We start from the raw sequence: 17,086 nt of genomic DNA, 5'->3' as shown, positions 1-17,086 counted from the left end.
AGAGTTGTCGCCTTCCTGTCCCAAAATTCCACCACTCGGGATGGACTGCACCCAACGTCGAAGCCTACTGGAGTCAATGACACTATTATAAGGAATCTGAGTTAACTGACAATTCTCTATATCGGTCACCACATAACGGTCGTGCTCTAATTGTTTGTGAATGACATAAGGACCTTTAAACTTGGGAGCAAGCTTCTTATTTTTGCCTACAGAAGTGTCTTCATTCTTTATTACAACAAACTCACCAACCTCAAACTGCCGGGCAGGTTTATGTGGTCGTTGGAAATATCGTTCGTTCCTTCTTTGCGACTCCTGAATAGCCTTGTCCGCTTGCCCTCTGATACTAGTCAGATCCACATTTCCACTAATATAGTTTTCCTGTAGATATTCGGTTAATGCGCCAATCTTAGCGCCCCTTTGTTCTACACCGAACAACAACTTACTAGGGGTCTCTTTAGTGCTACTGTGAACTGTATTGCTTATTGCAAATTCAGCATCAACAAGTCTTTTCTTCCAATCTGTATCCAATATAATCAGTAAGTTTAGCCAACATGCCTTTTAAAACTCGGTTCACTCGTTCTACTTATCCGTTTGATTGTGGTGATGCTACAGCATTCAATATGTGTTCAATATGATTCTGTTCACAAAACTCTCTAAACTCAGCTTAGGTGAATCAAGACCCTCTATCACTTATTATTCGTCGGGGGCGACTGTAGTCTGCAAAATATCTGAGTAATGCACATATGGCCTCTTTTGCACTAGTATTTACGCCGTATAGTTTAACAAACTTAGTAAATGAATCGACAACTACCAAAACATGTCTGTGCTTCGATTTGACTGTTTCTAAAGGACCAAAATGATCGATATGGAGTGTGTCCCACGGTTCGGGTTTCTTCCGAATAATATAAAGACATCTCTCATTGTTTCTACACCGGCCAGAGTAGTATATACATTTTAAACAATTTGCAAGAAATGTCTTTATCTTCTTCCTCATTCCAGGGAACCAATAATGTTTCTTAATTTGATCGTAACATTTATCTACCGCTAAATGTCCGTAAGTTTCATGTACAAGTCGAATCACATTATTCTCCATCTCCCTAGGTACATAGAGCTGTCGTTTACCGTTCTCCTTATGGAACACCAGTCCATTCTCCATATAAAATCCCTGCACCTCAGTCTCTTCTAATTTATTTTTTAGCTCATTAATTCTTGGATCTCTCATTTGAGTTAGTTGTAAGTTCACGTCAACCTCACTTTCTTCAATTGCATTTACACATATTGATCAGCTTAGAGCATCTACATGCGCCATTTGTTCCCCTGGCCGATGCCTAATCTTAAAGTCGAATTCTACCAAAGCTAGGGACCCTCGAGCAATACGTGGATTGATTTGCTTTTTACTGAGTGCTAATGCTAATGAGTTGCAGTCTGTCACAACAGTAGAAGGAGAAACACTCTAAATCTTTCCAAAGCCTTAACTATTCCCAACGTCTCCAACTCAAAACTATTGTAGCGTGATTCAGCATCCGTGGTGCTGCTTGAGAAATAAGCTATTGGGTGAAACTGTTCATCGGTCTGCTTCTGAAGTAAGACATCCCCATATCCATACGCACTGGCATCTGTATGCAGCTCTGTTTCACGATTCGGATCGAACACACCTAAAGCAGGTGACTCTAAAAGTTTGCTCTTTAGGGTCTGAAAAGCCTCCTTGCACTCAGTTGTCCATTCAAATCGAATACTTTTACCCAACAATCTACTGAGCGGTTTAGCTATTCGTGAAAAATTTGGAATAAATTGCCTAAAATAAGAAAACACAAAGTTGTATTCATATTGTCCCATTGGTGTCACGAAGGCTGTCAAAGGTATTGGGTCTACATGCATCGGAATCTGATGATATCCATTCCGTAAGTCTAATGTACTAAAGAAGCTTTTGCCTGACACATATGCTAAGCAATACTCGATTAAAGGTAAGGGAAACCTGTCCTTTATGGTAATCTTGTTCAATTCTCGATAATCAACACACATACGCAACATTCCGTTTTTTTTTTCTAACTAGAACTATTGGTGAGGCATAGGGAGAATCGCTAGGTTTTATAATACCCCGTGATAATAAACTGCCAATTACTTCTTGTACTTCACTTTTCTCTTTAAATGACAATCTGCGTGGAACATTACATTAGGAACAACACTGGAGAGTCATTTTTTAACGAAATCTTCATACAATATCCATCCAGCATTTTACCTTCTGCCACTTCTACATAGTCTTTAATAATAATATTTTGTATTAGGTTAGCATCTGTCTCGGTCAATTGCATATCTAAGTCATATAATCCCATGTCTATCTTTCCCTCTGTCATATCAGCAATATCAATCAACGCCGATTCCTTTTCAATTTTTCCCAGAAAATGCGTATCGCTGGGTGCAGTCTTTACCAAAGTAGAATTTAAGTTTCTGAAGATGTTAAACAATTTAAGTGCACTGATAACGATAACATTAAGTTTATTAAATTCGGTTTTATTTCGCAAAGAAAACAATTCATTTTTACTATATTTTAAATTAATAGTTGTATATAAATAAATACCCATACGGGTTAGAGGTCTACGCCGATCACTTTATCGGCGGCGGCGTAGGCTCTATTATATACCGGCGGCGGCGGCGCGCCGGCGTACGCCGGTGTTCTTACTTTAAAAGCTTGATTTTTCTATTTAAAAAAATAATATTTAGGAAAGGTTTTGTTTATATGTATTTAAGGAAATCAACGTGTTGGCCATTTCGGAAATATCCGGGGGTTTTGCATCAAAATCTGGCAGACCATTCAAAAATTTTCAGGAGTAGCTCCTTGCGAAGGGATTGTCCCTCGTTCGCTTGCTCCAGAGAGGCTTCGAACCTAACCCCGGTCTTTGGAATTGGTACTGCTGCGTCTATTGAAAAGAAATAGAGATACATAAAATAGTCACACTTTTGCCTGTATATCTCGTGCAAAGCGTAGTTTCACCTAGGGTTAACTCCTAATAATCGTCGCGAACACCATTTTTTTAAATCATTTGTCGCTCCTTGGCGGTCACGCATAAAGGCGACTTAGGGTTGCTATTAATGGTCTATTAATACTCATGACTCTCGTGGCGCAGGGCGCCTCCAGTTTTTTCGGCTGTTTTTAAGAGCTACAATTCCCGATGTGCGAACAGTAGGAATCCCTACCACCAGTCGCTACCACGCCTCCTGAGCCTCACACCATATGCCAGTACAGAAGCTATAGGACTGCGACTTCGAACTCATACCTTCGTCGACGTCACTTTCCTAGAAGCTCTAGGTGTAGCTCCGAAGACTTTCCAACGGATGCTTTTGTCGCGCTATGCTGCCGAGCTACACCAGAGAAACACCTTGAAACGTTAGGGAGTGACTTTTCGGCCAAGGATGCCGCCCTCGAAATCATAAGCAGTCTAAGTGGATGTCATAGCGACATGGGTGAAAATCGTATAATCCTCGGCGCATCTACATAATTAAAATTTTACAAGGACCCTGGATAAAATTTTTAAAATGTAGACCAAAGATTGCAGACGTTTGTGTTCCCAACATTGATTTCAATAGTTTTCGTTAAATTAAATTTAGAATGAAAGTCGACGGATTTTAAGGTGAAAGTTGTTAACTACTGTTTTCCGGCCTTAAAATATAGGAGCTCATTATGGATGACCGCGTAGCTTCAGTTTTCAGACAAGTTCGACTGTCCACTACGTTAGGGTAGTATCACACACGGTCATTAGTTCCACTGTCTTGGGAAAGCTTTTGCTTCACCACTTTGAGTGTTCTTGCGAAGGACAAAGCCTCACCTGGTAGATATATGTGCCTACGTATTCACATTTGTAAAAGGAGCCGTAACGTGTTGGTTATATTTAAACTTGGTTGATAGGCTATAATCAATGTGATTCACTCCAGGGGACTATTTTTGGATAGGGCCGACAACTTTAGGAAATGTCAAACCGGGAGACTTGGGTGTTGAAGGATGAAGAGTGAAAATCAAAACTAACATTTCAGACGCTATTGTATAGTTTCGCAAATAAACAACAGATGTTTGAATGCAAGACTTAGTGATTTTTCAAACCTTTCTCATAAGTACATATATCCTCAACTTAAGTATGAGGTAAGAATAATTTCAAAGGAGTTTTTATGCCCCTAGAACCTACCAAAGGATTTTGCATCACTGATTTCGCTTATTCTTGAGGACAATTTAAAAACATGTTCGCTTTGGGTCATTTTATTTGAATTAATTGTTCATTATTAATTTTTCAAAAATGCAAAGTGAGCATATAAATTTATTATATAACTTATCTTTTAGTGTTCTGTTTTAATAACTTGCTGAATTGGCTGTTCAAAGTCCGTGTTAAGCTGATATCGAAAGCGCCTGTTATTTTAAAAACCTTTTGAATAGTTATAAAGGGTTAAATTACGCAATTAGTTTCTTATAACTGGCAGTGATGCGCATCTGTTGATACCACTTTCGACCATATCCGACCAATTTTCGACATGAACAGTAAATGGCCTAAAGTCTTAAATGAGTAAAAAATATTGTAACGCGCCGACGCCGCGCCGCCGCGCCGATATTTTCGACATTCGGCGGCGGCGTGCGAAAAACGACCAAAATCGGCGACGGCGGCGGCGTATATCTCTAATACGGGTTAAAAGGTCTCGCCCAAATAACCATGGTACTATTGCTTGGTCATCAGGTAAAATCAAAAAATTGTGGTCAAATATGCCACCATTAAAAAACTCTACATTTAATAAATCCATATGCGTTTAACCGTTTGTTTCCAATACCCCGATATTCTGTAACTTGCTGTTTTTCCTCAAGAGCAAACGGCAAGATCGACTTCTGCACAAAGCTAACCGAACTGCCGGTGTCAAAAAGAACATATCGTTTTATTGATTCAGTGCACTTATCTTGTAAACAAAAGGCAACACTCACCCAATTTTTAACTGATAACTGCTCCATCACTTTATGCACCGAATGATCTTCTGACCCTTCCTCTGGTTCACCAACTGATTCTACTGCCGCTGCTACACCGCTGGTCCTTTTTTTTTTTTTTGGGCATTGAAATCTGGTGTGACCCACCTCATTACAAATGAAACAAGAATTTGGGTTGCGTTTGGGATCAGTACAAGCGCTTTGATAATGCCCATATGCAAAACAGTTGAAACAGCGAACTTTATCCTGCTTAACTACGCTCTTTTGAGTGCCGCCAGCCACTACTTCTTTCTGCCTACTGACCATGACCACTGTAGTCGGTGGTTGTAACTTGATTCGTTTTCTCTTCTTATATCGCTCCATCAACATTTTAAGTTCTGCTATGTTGGTTGCACTATATAGCATCGATACTTGAGTTGATTTATCTTGAAGTCCATCGATTATTATATCAATCAATTCCAACTCCGGAATATTAACTCTACTGGCGATAAGCTGCATCTCGATGACGTACTGACGTGGCGTTTCGTTTGGTTTCATTGTGCGCATTCTTAACTAGGCAAATACATCTTACATTGAGAATGCCCTCTCATACTCTTCCAGCAAGGCAAATTTGAGCTCACAATATGACCGTACGGTCAAAATGGATACAAATCGTTTCGCCTGTCCTGACATTAAGTGGCGCGCTGCCACCAACTTATCCCGTTCGATGTAATTATATGCCTCAAAAACGTTTTCTAAATCGCTGACCCACTTCCGTATATCTTGCAACTCTGAACCATCGAATTTCGCCACCATAGCATCCAGTACGGCTAGATCTATGCGTTTCTCATTGATTGAACTGAACTTTTTCTGCAACATTTCCAGCTCCTGCCGTTTGCGTGCTATGGCTAGCTGGCGATTTAAAAGTTCCTCCTCCTCCGCTGCCTCTTGTAAGCGTTGACGGACAACGGATGCTAATGATGTTTCGCCCTCCAAAACATCTTCATTCGAGAGCAGACGTGATGCAGCTATCTGCTGTGGATAATCAACGGACGGCAGTTCCCCGGAAACTATTGTAGGTCTGCTGACTTCTGTATAGCTTCTGGCTGTCGAAGAAATGTTGACTGCTACGGTCCTGTTGTCTGCTAAATGTTGCAGGTCTTCTGACTGCTGTACCACTTCTGGTTGTTGAAAAGATGTTGCCTGCTGATGTGCTGCTGGCTGATGTATGGTTTCTGTCTGCTCTAAGGCATCTGGCTGCTGTAGCGGCAATCCTCGGTGTACCTTTTCATGGAGTGCACGTAGTTGCACTAAGGTTGCTTCATTGTCGAATGGCACACCTTTTTCTGATAGTGCCAACATTATTTGGTTGCGCGTCATGCGATTCATACTTTTGCTAATAATTAAATTCGGTCAGGTTGTGTGGGTTCCGTTTATTTTTCACCCCACACCTGAAAATGTAATCTTATTTAAATTGATATTTTATTTTTGAGAATCCGAATATTTCAGTTCACGAAATTATTAATAATGAAAAAATTATAACAGAAAACGACTAGACTGTCACTCGAGTAAGAATTATTTCAAGGAGGTCCATATAACCAGCCACAAGGTTGCGTGACACCCAGTGTCATATTAAATTTATTACACTCCATATAGTCAAAAAGTTATTCAATGTAATCCTTCGTTTAAACGTTGTTTTTCTATAAATGTGTACAACATTGTTGATTATTGTTTGATTAAAAAAGGTTTAACTACCGGCTTTAAATTTTTTGTTTTTTTTTTTTTGGTAACGTGAGCCCGTGTACCATCTAACTCTTACCAAAGGTGGTATCAAAAGACGCGTTTCGATGTCCGTTTTTAGGAATCGAAAGTGGAAAATCAAAATTTTATTTCTGTCGAAAAATATTTACAAAACCCCACAAAATGGCCCGAGACGGTCCGAAATATGAGGCCCGTTCCACAGTTTTTTGCACAGAACATCTTACTGCGTTGCGGTCTTTGGCCGCGATTTGTAAAAATAACCCTGGGTGGGTCCAACGCCTTTCTGCATTACTGTGTACAAAAATCAGGCAAAATACAACAACCATATGAAATTAGATTTTATTAGAAATTTATTAGAAATTAAATTTTTAATTTTTTTTTTTCGGATTCTTAAATCGGAGGTCGAAACGTATCTTACCAACTTTGAAAATTTTTGTTAAAAATTAGGTGGTGAACCGTCTTGTAAAACGTAACATTTTTTCAAAACAACTGCAAAATTGTATGTGACAACTGCTAGTAATCAGTTGTAAGCTTTTGACGTCTTTGACAACTACACTAACACAAGGTTGTAAACGGTAATGCCACAAAAAGTTGTTAGACTAGACAACTAAACCGACATTTTTTTTTACAGGTTGAGTTGTAATCTGTAATACCAAATTGCGAAATTTCAACCCAACCAGAGTTGAGTTGTAAACGGTAATAGGGGCATATATCATATAGCATAGCCGGTAAATGTTATTATACCATTCTCAGAACATTTTGTTCTTGTATAAACTGACGTCTCAACTGTGTAATTCTCATATTTCTCTCAAACCTACCACAAATTTCACATTTGAATGGTTTTTCTCCGCTATGTATTCGTTCGTGATTGTGTAGAGTCGAAAGCTCCTTAAAAGCTCGTCCACACGTTGAACATACGTGTGGCTTTTCATTGTTATGATAGAGTAGATGCTTGTGGTACGATTGCTGGAAGGTGAAAGTACGGGCACATATTTCACAAGTATAGGGCATTTCACCTGTAAGTAAAAAAAATATGGAATTATTAAGGCAAAAAACGTGTGTAAATATTATGTATAGGACAGTTCACGATCAGGTCCAAATAGTCTTGCATCATTGCATTACATGTAATCATTGGAAAGCAATTGAGATACAAAGACTAACTAAGCCTATAAATTTTTGCTAACTTTGAAATACCAAGGGTATCTTTCTGTATTGCCAACGAAGGCTCAGACGAACGATTCGTCTCTGAACGATTTTTTAACAATGATAAGCTTTGTAGGATAGGGGCATGTCCTGGATTTTGATGATGATGATGTCCCGCCGTCCCGGATATTTCCGAAATGTCCCGGATTTTACTAAATTCGAAGTAAGACGAGAAAAACACCGGCGAATCCGAATGTGACTTGCTTTTCTGAGATATTTAAAATCGTTTAATTCTCTTTTTCCATTCCAGCTCATAACGCTAACTCTGAGCGAGTGTTTTCATTACTAAATTCGCAATGAATAGATGATAAGAATCGTTTCGATATGGAGAACATGACGCATATTATGATTGTGCAATTTAATTTTGCAAACTTGACGTATCATGATTTTCTTCAACATTTCTCAGACCCTATGAATGTTAAACTTCTAAAACAAATTGCTAGTTCACAGAAGGAGGGACAGAAAAAGTGGACAAAGATTCAACTGAAATTTGATTGATTTGTACTCTGAAGATCTGACTGAAGCTATGTATCATATGTATGTTTCTCATGACTATAGGATAATACAAGAAGTCTTGACTGAATATTATAATTTATATTGGAAGAACTACATTAAATGCGGATAGTAACATGAATGTGTGAATCGTGTATTATTTTACTCTTGTGCTTAAAAACAAGCCAATTGCACATTTTTTCATAGAATTGATTGATTTACCTACACTACTTTTATGCTTTGAAATCATTCTTACAGTAAATATTTATTATAATTTTATTTTAATATTAAAATATAACATTTCTATGTTATATTTGAGAGATTATTTTACACTTCTTTCTTCACTGAATGAAAAAGACTTGTTAAATCAACCGAATTACGCTTCAGTTCAACCGAAATTTCTGTCAATTTTTATCCATCGCAACAAGATATTGAATCAACTGCACACAAATCGTTGACAAATAATTGACCGTTTTAGTAGTCAAATAAACAAAAAAAAGTTGTTTCATTATACTTTACCCATAGTTTTGTTAAATTAACAATTATTACCGTCGCTATAAGAACGCCAATCAAAACTTTTAATATGAAAGGGATTTCTGTTCATTCGAAATAACCAGCATAAACTGTTAAATTAACAGTGTTTATTGTCGAAATGACACTGACAGTGAAATCTATTGAAATAACAGATATTTCTGTTTTTTTCTAGATTAATAGCGTAAACTTTTACATCAAAAGAGTTTTCTGTTCATACCTATTAGAGGTTTACGCCGATCACTTTATCGGCGGCGTCTGCATAGACTCTATTATAAACCGGCGGCGGCGCCGTTGGCGGCGCTCCGGCGTACGCCGGTGTTCTTACTTTAAAAAGCTTCATTTTTCTATTAAAAAAAATAATATTTAGGAAAGGTTTTGGCCATTTCGGAAAGATCCGGGATTTTTGCCTCAAAATCTCGCAGATCGTTCAAAAATTTTCAGGAGTAGCTCCTTGCGGAGGGATTGTCCCCCGTTCACTTACGCCAGAGAGGCTTCGAACCTAACCCCAGTTTTTGGAATTGGTACTGCTGCGCCTGGTGAAAAGAAATAGAGATACTTAAGATGGTCACACTTTTACTGTATATCTAGTGCAAAGCGTAGTGTTCGATAGTGAAAAATCCTTAAAAAATACCCTGGTACATATGTATATCCTCAACTTACGTATGAGGTAAGAATCATTTCAAAGGAGTGTTTATGCCCCTTCTAAAAGATTTTGCATCACTGATTTCGCTTATTCTTTCAGACAATCGCAATGTAACTTGTAACTGTTGAATTTTGATTTTCTATGTAAATTCTAAGTGACGTTTACATTTTGAGATGCCATTAGTTTGTTTCCATTTCATTTTGACATTTTGTCATACAAATTGACATTTATTTAAAAATAAATTTCAACGCTGATTATGATGCCAGGTTGTATGCGCCAAGTGGAGTATAATCGTGGCTAAGTTCCCAAGTTTACGCCAAGTCAAGTCTATGCTAAGTATCAGTAATGGGATCTTTAGAAAGAGTTAAATTTCGCAATTAGTTTCTTATAACTGACAGTGATGCGCATCCGTTGATACTTTCGACCATATCCGACCAATTTTGCATATGAACAATAAATGGCCTAAACAGTCTCAAACGAGTAGAAAATATAGTAACGCGCCGGACGCCGATATTTTTGACATTCGGCGGCGGCGTGCCAAAAACGACAAAAACCGGCGGCGGCGACGGCGTTTATCGGCGGCGTATATCTCTAATACCTATGACATTAATACCTGTGGAAAAAATAAAAGCCGGATAAATATATTTTTACACTTACGTATTTTTTTTTATTTGTATAAATTACACATAAGTACATTTCATTTCTAATGATTTTATTGCTGTATGTAGTAATATTAATTAAAATAATAATATTATTTAAATCTGAATTCAAATAAATAAAACTTGTTCCGAATCACCATCGAAAGCTTTGTACGAAAGTATGTTGCCATATATATGTATACGTAAATATGTGAATACATAAATACGCATGCTACATATATATATTTTAACGAATATTAGCAGCACTAAGGGATACTATCATCTCTAAGCCGATGCTAAGCAGTGACTCTTATGCACATCAATAATTCAATCATTATGTCTACACAATGTACATACACGCAGCAGAGAAGCAACGGACAACCACATGCATATATCTGAGATACTCCCGAAAGTATGCAATGATTGTGGAAGTGTGGCCCACAAATACACGCGCATGGGGTATGAGAGAAGCTATACACGTGCATTTGTAGTTATAATTATATGGCAGTAACAAAGTAAATTCTGGAAGAGCCTAGAAGTATGCAAACGAGAAATCGCACAGTATAAAAGCAGCGACAGTGGAGGCGCGAAAATCAGTTTCATTTAAGCAAGCTATTGGTTGTGAAGTATCAGTGTTATTGTGAAGTACTTTAATAAAGGCCATTTTGCATTATTAAATATTGGAGTATTTATTCAACAGTTTAGCGATACGAACGTTAGTAGAAGGTAGCGAATAAGAGGATTTGCAGTAAATTCATTACAATTGGTGTCAGGAGGAATTGTTGAATAAATTCCGAAGACTTCGAATACAACTTGGACTTGGCAAAGTTGAGTGAATTGACGATCCAGCAACTGAAGGAGGAGTTGGATTTCCGTGGATTGGCTACTTTTGGCGATAAATCCCAGCTACAAAGAATTAAGTGTAGCTATGGTATTTGAAGGAATCAATGCTGAGGAGTATGTCTTTCATTATGATAGCGCCAAAACACCAACAAAAATGGAAGAAAAAACGAAACACCGCAGACAGTGACGAGGACAATATCTGCACAAACATCGACAATGGCATCTCAGCTGGAGTCACAGGAGGCACGCATTTCAGAAATGGCGTCGCAAATGTCATCTCAATTGGAAGAACAGAAGACATATATGTCATCTCAACTGGAAGCGCAAGAGGCGCGTATATCTGGAATGTCGACAAAAATTTCGGGACAGGTATCATCGCAGCTCTTTGCGAAACTGGAAGAGCAGAATGCAAAAATTTTACAACTCGAGGACAAAATTGATGCCGAGATAGAAGCGTTGAAAGGTCTTATGCAACAGTTGCACCTAAATCGCCCAGCTGTTCCAGCGAGCAATCCGAAGGTAAAAACTCCATCTTTTGACGGCTCTGTTCATTTCGAGGTATTCAAGCCCCAATTTGAGAACACGTCAGCAGTGGACAACTGGAATTCTGCAGATAAAGTTGCTGCACTGTTCGTGGCATTGAAAGGGCCTGCAGCTGAAATCTTACAGACAATTCCAGAGTACGAACGGAACAACCATGAAACATTGATGAGTGCTCTAGAGAGACGTTACGGAAGCGAGCATAGGAAACAATTATATCAAATTGAGTTGCAAAATCGTTACCAAAAGGCGAATGGGACTTTGCAGGAGTTTGCGTCGGATGTTGAAAGATTGGCTCATCTCGCAAATGCAGACGCACCCGTGGAGTACACCGAGAGGGTTAAAATTCAGAGCTTTATAAATGGAATGCGGGATGCCGAAACGAAACGAGCTGCGAACCCAAAGCCAACATTTGCTGAAACGGTATCCCATGCACTGACTCAGGAAACAGCGTCACTTTTGAGTAAGCCCATATACAAAGCTCATCGTTGGAAGTGGAAGGGCCAGATTGGGTAGACACAATTTTGTGTTTCAAGTGCGGTAACCCAAGTCACATTGCACGTCATTGCAGCACCGGTCATGGCAGTTCCAACTTGGCTGGTCGTAAACGCAAAGCTGGAGGAGATAAGCAAGAGCGAGTCAAATGTAAAGATCGAGAACTTGCCCCAGCTATTGAATGTCGTGTGATACCTATCTCGCAAACTGGAAGGAAATCGAGCAGTCTTACCGTCAAAGGAAATGTGGATGGCAAGGAGCGTGTACTGAATGTAGATACGGGCGCATCTCATTCTTTAATCCGATTCGATTTGGTCAACAGGAGAGTCATTACCTGGAGCAAGATTGCGTACGATTGCTGGCGAGTATAACCAAGTACAGGGAGAAGTGGTATGTGAAGTCTTAATTGGGGAGATCATGGTTCTACAGGGGGTCTACCACGTTATCCCCAAAATCAAAATTCCGAAAACAAAATCCCCAAATCAAAATCGCCAAAACCACAAAATCCCCATTTTATGTGTGAAATAAATTCAAATTAGGTTTAAAATCGCCGCGACCAAAAAAGGGTAATAATCCATACCAACTTTCTGCATAGGCGGCCTTCGGCCGCGCTTATAAAAATAACCCTGGGCTACGCCATGCCAAGTCCGGGTGTGTGGTATAACCGCTGCTACCGGCACGGCGATGTCCTTCTGCGTAGTGCAGCTTCTGTTAGCTTGTTCGAATTAGATCGACTAGCAGTCCTATATATGGATAAGTAAAAATATGTATTGCCAAAACGTGAATATATAGTTATACATACATAAATATGAATGAAAGCGGAAAGAGATATTTCTATTTTTGCACGGTCATGATGTTTACCATAGCACTGGGATTTTGTGTTTGGGGATTTTGATTTTGGGGATTTTGAATTTCGAGATTATGTGTTTGGGTATTTTTTTTTCTTTGGGGATTTTGTGTTTGGGTATTTTTTTTGGGGATTCCGTGGCACTCCCGGTTCTACACAAATTCGTTGTGGCAGAGATCGTTGATGAAGTAATATTGGGAGTGGATTTCTTAGTTGACTATGACATCAGGATCGATATGCAGAGAAGGATTATGCAGTATAAGAACAAGGATGTGCCACTTAACTTCAGTTTTGAGCAAGGGTTCAGCAGTAAGCGAGTGCTGGTGAAAGAGATTCGACAAAAGGGTCTACCACGTTATCCCCAAAATCAAAATCCCCAAAACAAAATCCCCAAATTAAAATCCCCAAAATGAAAATCCCCAAAATCAAAATCCCCAAACTCATAATCCCCAACACAAAATCCCCATTTTATGTGTGAAATAAATTCAAATTAGGTTTAAAATCTACTTGCTTACTTAATTGGCGCTTAACCGTCTAAACGGTTATGGCCGTCCAACAAGGCGCGCCAGTCGCTCCTTCGCTCCACCAACCGGCGCCAATTGGTCACACCAAGGGAGTTTAAATCGTTTTCCACCTGGTTCTTCCAACGGAGTGGGGCCGCCCTCTAGCTCTTCTTCCATAGGCGGGTTCCGATAGAAACACGTTCTTGGCCGGAGCATCATCTTTCATTCGCATAACATGGCCTAGCCAGCGCAGCCGCTGCGTTTTAAATCGCTGGACTATGTTGATGTCTGCGTATAGCTCGTACAGTTCATCATTAAATCTCCTTCGGTACTCGCCATCGCCAACGCGTAGGGGTCCATAAATCTTTCGGAGAACTTTTCTCTCGAACACTCCCAAAGCCGCTTCATCTGCTGTTGTCATGGTCCATGTTTCTGCCCCATATAGAAGGACGGGTACGATAAGTGACTTGTAGAGAATGATTTTCGTTCACCGAGAAAGGACTTTACTTTTCAATTGCCTACCTAGCCCAAAGTAGCATTTATTGGCAAGATTGATTCTTCGCTGGATTTCAGTGCTGATGTTGTTGCTAGTGTTGATGCTGGTTCCCAAATAAACGAAGTCTTTTACTATTTCGAAATTATGGCTGCCAACAGTAGCGTGGTTCACCATCAAACCCATCTTTACCGCTTCTTTTTCCAGTTTGGAGTAAGCAAAGCTAACAGCGCGGGTGTTTAGGCTGATGATATCAATTTCATCAGCATATGCCAGTAATTGCACGCTTTTATAGTATATTATTCCAGTGCGGTTAAGTTCTGCAGCTAGTATAATTTTCTCCAGCATCAAATTAAAGAAATCGCACGATAGGGGGTCACCCTGTCTGAAACCTCGTTTAGTTTCGAACGGCTCGGAGAGGTCCTTCCCAATTCTGACTGAGCTGATGGTGTTGCTCAACGTCATTTTGCACAGCCGTATAAGTTTTGCGGGGAAACCAAATTCAGACATAGCGGCATATAGGCAGGTTTTTTTCGAGCTGTCGAAGGCGGCTTTAAAGTCGACGAAGAGGTGATGTGTGTCGATTCTTTTTTCACGGGTTTTTCCAAGATTTGGCGCATTGTGAAAATCTGGTCGATGGTAGATTTACCAGGTCTGAAGCCGCACTGATAAGGTCCAATCCGCCGGTTCACGGTGGGCTTCAATCTTTCGCACAATACACTTGAAAGGACCTTATATGCGATATTGAGAAGGCTGATTCCACGATCGTTGGTGCATTTTGCAGTATCCCCCTTCTTGTGGACTGGGCAAAGAACACTTATATTCCAACCGTCGGACATGCACTCTTCCGCCCATATTTTGCTAAGAAGCTGCTGCATGCGCCTTACCAACTCCTCGCCGCCGTACTTGAATAGCTCCGCAGCCAATCCATCAGCGCCCACGGCCTTGTTGTTTTTCAATCTGGCTATTGCTATTCTAACTTCGTCATAATCGGGCGGGGGGACATATATTCCATCATCATCGATTGCGGGATCGGGTTCTTCATCTCTGCGCGCTGAATTGCTACATCCATTTAGGAGAACAGAGAAGTGTTCCCTCCATAATGTAAGCACTCTCTGGACATCAGTTACAAGGTTTAAAATCGCCGCGACCAAAAAAGGCTAAAAATCCATACCAACTTTCTGCATAGGCGGCCTTCGGCCGCGCTTATAAAAAATAACACTGTGATACGCCATGCCAAGTCCGGGTGTGTGGTATAACCGTGGCTACCGCCACGGTGATGTCCTTCTGCGTAGTACACGCTTCTGTTAACTTGTTCGAATTAGAGCGACTAGCAGTCCTATATATGGATAAGTAAAAATATGTATTGCCAAAACGTGAATATATAGTTATACATACATAAGTATGAATGAAAGAAGAAAGAGATATTGCTATTTTTTACACGGTCATGATGTTTATCATAGCACTGGGATTTTGTGTTTGGGGATTTTGATTTTGCGGATTTTGAATTTGGGGATTATGTGTTTGGGTATTTTTTTTTTTCTTTGGGGATTTTGTGTTTGGGTATTTTTCTTTTTGGGATTTCGTGGCACTCCCTCGACAAAAACCACAAAAGTCAAAGGCAGCAGATCGAGCAAGGGTTGATGGAACGAATGGGCCAAACAAATCAAAACCGAAGGTACCTGCAAGAGAAACACTGGCAATGACAAAACCAAAGGGACGCACGAAAACGAAGGAAAGAATTTCCCAGAAGGAATGCGAGGGTAGTTTCAAGGCAGGGCGCACCACTGTTGTGAAACGTGGGAACGATACTGATTATGCGAAGCCAATCCCGGATTTTACTAAATTCGAAGTAAGACGAGAAAAACACCGGCGAATCCGAATGTGACTTGTTTTTCTGAGATTTTTAAAATCGTTCAATTCTCTTTTTCAATTCCAGCTCATAACGCTAACTCTGAGCGAGTGTTTTCATTACTAAATTCGCAATGAACAGATGATAAAAATCGTTTCGATATGGAGAACATGACGCATATTATGATTGTGCAATTTAATTTTGCAAACTTGACGTATCATGATTTTCTTCAACATTTCTCAGACCCTATGAATGTTAAACTTCTAAAACAAATTGCTAGTTCACAGAAGGAGGGACAGAAAAAGTGGACAAAGATTCAACTGAAATTTGATTGATTTGTACTCTGAAGATCTGACTGAAGCTATGTATCATATGTATGTTTCTCATGACAATAGGATAATACAAGAAGTCTTGACTGAATATTATAATTTATATTGGAAGAACTACATTAAATGCGGATAGTAACATGAATGTGTGAATCGTGTATTATTTTACTCTTGTGCTTAAAAACAAGCCAATTGCACCTTTTTTCATAGAATTGATTGATTTACCTACACTACTTTTATGCTTTGAAATCATTCTTACAGTAAATATTTATTATAATTTTATTTTAATATTAAAATATAACATTTCTATGTTATATTTGAGAGATTATTTTACACTTCTTTCTTCACTGAATGAAAAAGACTGGTTAAATCAACCGAAATACGTGTCAGTTCAACCGAAATTTCTGTCAATTTTTATCCATCGCAACAATATATTGAATCAACTGCACACAAATCGTTGATTCGTAATTGACCGTTTTAGTAGTCAAATAAACAAAAAAAAGTTGTTTCATTATACTTTACCCATAGTTTTGTTAAATTAACAATTATTACCGTCGCTATAAGAACGCCAATCAAAACTGTTAATATGAAAGGGATTTCTGTTCATTCGAAATAACCAGCATAAACTGTTAAATTAACAGTGTTTATTGTCGAAATGACACTGACAGTGAAATCTATTGAAATAACAGATATTTCTGTTTTTTTCTAGATTAATAGCGTAAACTTTTATAGGAAAAGAGTTTTCTGTTCATACCTATTAGAGGTTTACGCCGAACACTTTATCGGCGGCGTCTGCATAGACTCTATTATAAACGCGTACGCCGACGCCGGTGTTCTTACTTTAAAAAGCTTCATTTTTCTATTTAAAAAAATAATATTTAGGAAAGGTTTTGCTTGTATTTATTTAAGGAAATCAATGTTTTGGCCATTTCGGACAGATCCGGAATTTTTGCCTCAAAATCTCGCAGATCGTTCAAAAA

At 39.1% G+C, this 17,086-nt stretch overlaps 1 protein-coding gene across 1 annotated transcript in view; it reads right to left on the bottom strand.

Annotated features, from left to right (window-relative positions):
- The window catches only part of LOC137236779 (zinc finger protein 678), a 273,661-nt gene that overhangs the window by 151,487 nt on the left and 105,088 nt on the right, over positions 1-17,086 (bottom strand). Inside the window, exon 2 of the mRNA XM_067759766.1 lies at positions 7,516-7,713. Within this exon, the coding sequence (XP_067615867.1) occupies positions 7,516-7,713 (198 nt within the window). The remainder of the gene's footprint in view (positions 1-7,515; positions 7,714-17,086) is intronic.

The sequence above is a fragment of the Eurosta solidaginis genome, chromosome 1 (genome assembly GCF_040869045.1).
Source record: "Eurosta solidaginis isolate ZX-2024a chromosome 1, ASM4086904v1, whole genome shotgun sequence".
NCBI lineage: Eukaryota > Metazoa > Arthropoda > Insecta > Diptera > Tephritidae > Eurosta > Eurosta solidaginis.
Note: the sequence above shows the minus strand (reverse complement) of the source record. Positions and strands in the feature narration are given on the sequence as shown.